This window comes from Stegodyphus dumicola, chromosome 6, assembly GCF_044657685.1.
Source record: "Stegodyphus dumicola isolate Sdum_Otavi_A_Nest chromosome 6, ASM4465768v1".
Classification (NCBI taxonomy): domain Eukaryota; kingdom Metazoa; phylum Arthropoda; class Arachnida; order Araneae; family Eresidae; genus Stegodyphus; species Stegodyphus dumicola.
The window spans coordinates 156901683-156906977 of NC_140773.1; the positions used below are offsets into that span (position 1 = coordinate 156901683).

At 29.7% G+C, this 5295-nt stretch overlaps 1 protein-coding gene across 1 annotated transcript; it reads left to right on the forward strand.

The window, feature by feature from the left end:
• The first annotated feature begins 304 nt into the window (after nt 1–304).
• On the forward strand, nt 305–2461 carry LOC146996883 (uncharacterized). The gene is made up of 2 exons (XM_085819702.1): nt 305–1207; nt 1649–2461. The coding sequence occupies exons 1-2, from the start codon at nt 305–307 to the stop codon at nt 2135–2137; spliced, it is 1392 nt and encodes a 463-aa protein (XP_085675828.1). The 3' UTR covers nt 2138–2461.
• Nucleotides 2462–5295: the final 2834 nt, after the last annotated feature.

Sequence of the window (5295 nt, forward strand, 5' to 3'; positions counted from 1 at the left end):
TAAGCTTTTTCTTTTTGCAAATTTTGATACCCTTTAGATCATAATTGTTCTTTATTTCATAAATTACGGTTTCATATTTTTAATTTTAGAATTTCTGCATGCAATCTTACGAGATTTAAACTGATGATCTATAATCCGGAAAAATCGATAATCCGGAATCGCCGAAGTCCCGACGAGTCTGGATTAACGACTTTTGACTGTAATAACAAAAATTTGCTGTTTCACAAGCGGAGAGTGCATTCTCTGCCCTTAAGCATTCGGCGTAAAAACTTATATAAATGCCCATTATACTCTACACTTACAAATGGAACACGAAATACCCATGGAAAAAGAAGAGAGAGAATTATCTACGTTTGAGGATTTCATGCTGTGGAAGGAGAGTTTTGAAAGAGAAACAAAATCTAAATTTGTTAAATTTACAAAGGAGCATGACCAATTGCACGTAAAGTATATTTATTTTGGATGCCATCGTTCAGGACATTATATATCTAAAGCGCAAGGTATGCGACATTTAAAAATACAAGGGAGTAATAAAATAAACTCTTACTGCCCAGCCTCTATAAAAGTAAGCCAATTTAATAATGGAAAGTGCATTGCTTATATCAGAAAAACCCACGTAGGTCACAAAAATGATATAGGTCATCTGCCTCTTTCAAAATCAGAACGACAATTATTAGCAACTAAAATTGCTGGAAAAGTCCCTTTCGACGCAATTTTAGATGAAATTCGGGATTCTTTATCTGATACAGGGCTTGAGAGGTTGCATCTTTTGACAAAGAAAGACTTATGGAACATTGAAAATTCTTATAATCTGCAATCAAATGCTGTAAGGCATAAAAATGATTGTGTAAGTGTAGAAGGCTGGGTGAATGAAATGGCGAGTGAGGACAACAACTGTATTCTATTTTACAAGCCTCAAAACAAAATTTTAGAAAATTATCCCGAGTTTAAAAATGATGATTTTGCATTAATTATAATGAATGACTCCCAGAGGCACTTACTACAGAAGTTTGGAGCAGACTGTATATGTATAGATGGCACCCATGGGTTGAACAGTTATGGATTTGAACTAATCACACTGCTCGTACTGGATGATTTGCGTCAGGGCTTTCCCTGTGCATTTTTTATTACGAACAGAACTGACCAGGAAGTTTTGTCAGTGTTCTTTGCACATGTGAAGGATAAAGTAGGGCAATTAACACCTAAAGTATTTATGTCTGACATGGCATAATGCTTTTTTAATGCATGGGTCAGACAAATGAATGCTCCTGAAATGCGTTTGTATTGTACATGGCACGTAGACAGGGCATGGAGGAATAACTTAAAAAAAATAAATGGAAAAGAAAAAAAAATTGAAGCGTATAAAATTCTAAGAACACTATTGCAAGAGTGTGATATCCACACTTTTAAAATAATGATAGGAAGTGCAATTAAAAAATTTTCTAAAGACAAAGATACACAAGATTTTGCAGTTAATTTCAGAAACAATTATGGAAACAATACAAATTCTTGGGCATATTGCTACCGATTGCACAGTGGATTAAACACAAATATGCACATAAAGCGCATGCACAGAACACTTAAATATATATATTTGCATGGCAAAAATGTCAAAAGGCTCGACAAAGCAGTGCATGCTATAATGAAGTTTGTCAAAGACAAACTAATAGACAGACTGATCATTCTTCACAAAGGCAAACTAACTAGTAAACTAAAGGAACTGAGGAAAAGGCATAAAGCAAGCATGCTCTTAAAAGCAGAAATTTTGGAGCAGGAGGATGGGTGGGTAATATCTTCTTCCAAAAATACAGAATTGTATCATGTACAGGAGATAACAAAAGAATGCGACTGTCCGCTATTATGCAAAGAATGCAATGCTTGTATTCATAGATATACTTGCAGTTGTGTTGATTCTGCAATCCGCTGGAATATGTGTAAGCATATTCATTCAGTTTGTTTAAAAAATAAAAGTAAACTTCCAGAATCAAATGAAGATAATAATCATGAGCAGTCTTTTCAAATTGATTTAGCTTATGAAGAATCTGATATTTTGCTTGAAGGATTTAAAAAAATAAACAATCATGTGTATCACCATCGAAACTTAAAGATAATCTGCAAAAAGAATATGCAATGCTAATTGCCTCGCTTTCTTCATCAGAAGAATATGAATTGCTTCAAAAAATATTGTATCATTAAAAGCAAAATTAGGTGCAATACGTTTAAATAAAAATCCATCTGATATGCCAAAAAATATACCTTCAAATAAAAATATTGACACTCAAAGAAGATTGTTTTCAACGAAGAGAAAAAGGAAAGCAACTTCTGTTCCAAAGCTGACAGCGGTAGAAGCTCAGGATACTGCATTAGGCCTAATTCAATATCCAAGATATGAAAATAAAAAATGACAAAATTTCTGTAAATGTTCTAACAAATATTCTAGTTTTACATGTATGTGTTCTGCTGCTTTATATAAATATTTTGAAATTTAAGAAAAAGTGCTTATTAATATGAAAGTGAAAAAAAAATTCCATATTTTCAACATTTAAAAATTACAGTTGTAGGTCCTCCTGAATTATAATGGCTATAATATTTTAGTGACATATTAACAACATATTAATTATTAACAACATAATGTCATAATTAAAATCAATATATTAATATATATATATATTGATTTTAATTATTATGACATTATGTTTAGTAGATAGCTTATACTTCTGTAGTAAATTCACGTATCTTTTAAAATTTTCATAAGTAATCTCATCAGTGAAATGAAATAAAACCAGTTACTTAAATAATTTATCATATTTTATGTACCATTTGCTTATGGCTTGCCTGGTTAAGAAGTAATTCAGATTTATAGACATGAATATATTTTCAGAAATTTACGATTCCAAAATATAATAATTTTACTTTATTTCTCATTATATGAATATACAGCAACATGGGAAATTTGTATCTGCTTCTTTTAAAAAATAATATTTTAAATCTGAACTAATAGAAAAATTCAAACAAACAATTTTCTCTTACAATTTTTATGCTTTTTTATTGGTGTAAATAAGAAAAAATACTACAATACAAAAAAATGGATTTTTGAAAGTTTTTGTTTAAAATTCTTAATTGTAGTGCTTTTTTAAAATTATAGGTGAATATTATAGCATGATATTCTACAAAGGAGTTTTGTTTCAATAATATTTCATAATACATCATAGTGATAAACATTTTAATAATTTTTATGCATTTATTCTAATGTTAAAAATTGTATTTAACTGCAATAATTAACTTGTGCTAGTATATTATAGTGATTATTTTTTAAAATTTATTTCTAGTTCTGCATAAGTTTTCTTATTTATTGTGAATTTCTTTTATTAGCCCAAAGGGGCAGCAGCTCAGAAAGGCTATTAGCTTTGAAACGGCATTTTGCTTTCACTATAAATGTCCGTTTCACTTTGCAAACTGTGGCCACCAAATATTATCGCTCTGTATTATATTTAAAAAAATTAAATAACGAAGAATCTGCATGAATGCATGTATGTTTCTTGCACTGCGGAAAAACGACGTAATTTAGAGCCATTAAATTTTGAATAACGTAATCGTCTGCCCGAACATAGGCACCTGGTCTAATTTCAAATTGGTTTTAATCCATTTCATATTTTGTAACTTTAACAAAGTTTTGATTAACAAACTCAACTAGTTCAAAGACAGCAATAGCAACCCTGCACAGAAAATAACATTTTTATCTCCAGCGTGGAAATTCTAAAGATATGCCATTTTCAAATATTTTGAGATATTGCTCTTGAATTGAATTTTATGTGGTTTACTTGCGAAGAACATGATATTTAATAAATAAAGGTAATACTATAAGGTATTTCTCCCACTTTCTTAGCATGCCTTCATGGTTCTGCACACTGGGCCGGTATTCCAGAGGTCCGTAGTTCGATTCCCGGCGAAGGCGGTTGCTATTTTTCATTTTTCCTGCTACGAAAAATATACCTAATGTCTCTACAACACATAAAACATTACAAAAACGCTCCTTTGGGTGTAATATAAAATCAAATCTGAGTTTATCTTTTTTTTCCCCCCTTGTTACACTTAGAAAAGTTTATGCTCCGAATTTTATGAAGTACTAAAATAAATAATCATCTTGTAATGTTAATAATTAATGATCATATAATCAAATAAATGATCGTCTTGTTATGCTATAATAATTTTAAAAATAACGTAATCGTAATATTAAAAATAACGTAATGTTAATAATTAATGATCATATAATCAAATAAATGATCGTCTTGTTATGCTATAATAATTTTAAAAATAACGTAATCGTAATTTTAAAAATAACGTAATGTTAATAATTAATGATCATATAATCAAATAAATGATCGTCTTGTTATGCTATAATAATTTTAAAAATAACGTAATCGTCTGCCCGAACATAGGCACCTGGTCTAATTTCAAATTGGTTTTAATCCATTTCATATTTTGTAACTTTAACAAAGTTTTGATTAACAAACTCAACTAGTTCAAAGACAGCAATAGCAACCCTGCACAGAAAATAACATTTTTATCTCCAGCGTGGAAATTCTAAAGATATGCCATTTTCAAATATTTTGAGATATTGCTCTTGAATTGAATTTTATGTGGTTTACTTGCGAAGAACATGATATTTAATAAATAAAGGTAATACTATAAGGTATTTCTCCCACTTTCTTAGCATGCCTTCATGGTTCTGCACACTGGGCCGGTATTCCAGAGGTCCGTAGTTCGATTCCCGGCGAAGGCGGTTGCTATTTTTCATTTTTCCTGCTACGAAAAATATACCTAATGTCTCTACAACACATAAAACATTACAAAAACGCTCCTTTGGGTGTAATATAAAATCAAATCTGAGTTTATCTTTTTTTTCCCCCTTGTTACACTTAGAAAAGTTTATGCTCCGAATTTTATGAAGTACTAAAATAAATAATCATCTTGTAATGTTAATAATTAATGATCATATAATCAAATAAATGATCGTCTTGTTATGCTATAATAATTTTAAAAACTACTGCCTGAAATACTCATAAAATCAAAAACTATCAGATCTTGTTTAATTTTACCTTATTTGTTTCAAAGCATCATGTGCTATCAATATTATTTAATTTTACTTTATTTGTACACAGAAATAAGTTCATAAGTTTTGCATTTAGAATTTTTATCGTTTTACCAAAGTAAAGTTTGTACAAGAATTATGTATGAAAAAATGTGCAAAATGCAGTAAAAAGTGCTTTAATAAGCTATATTAAATCTTATTTG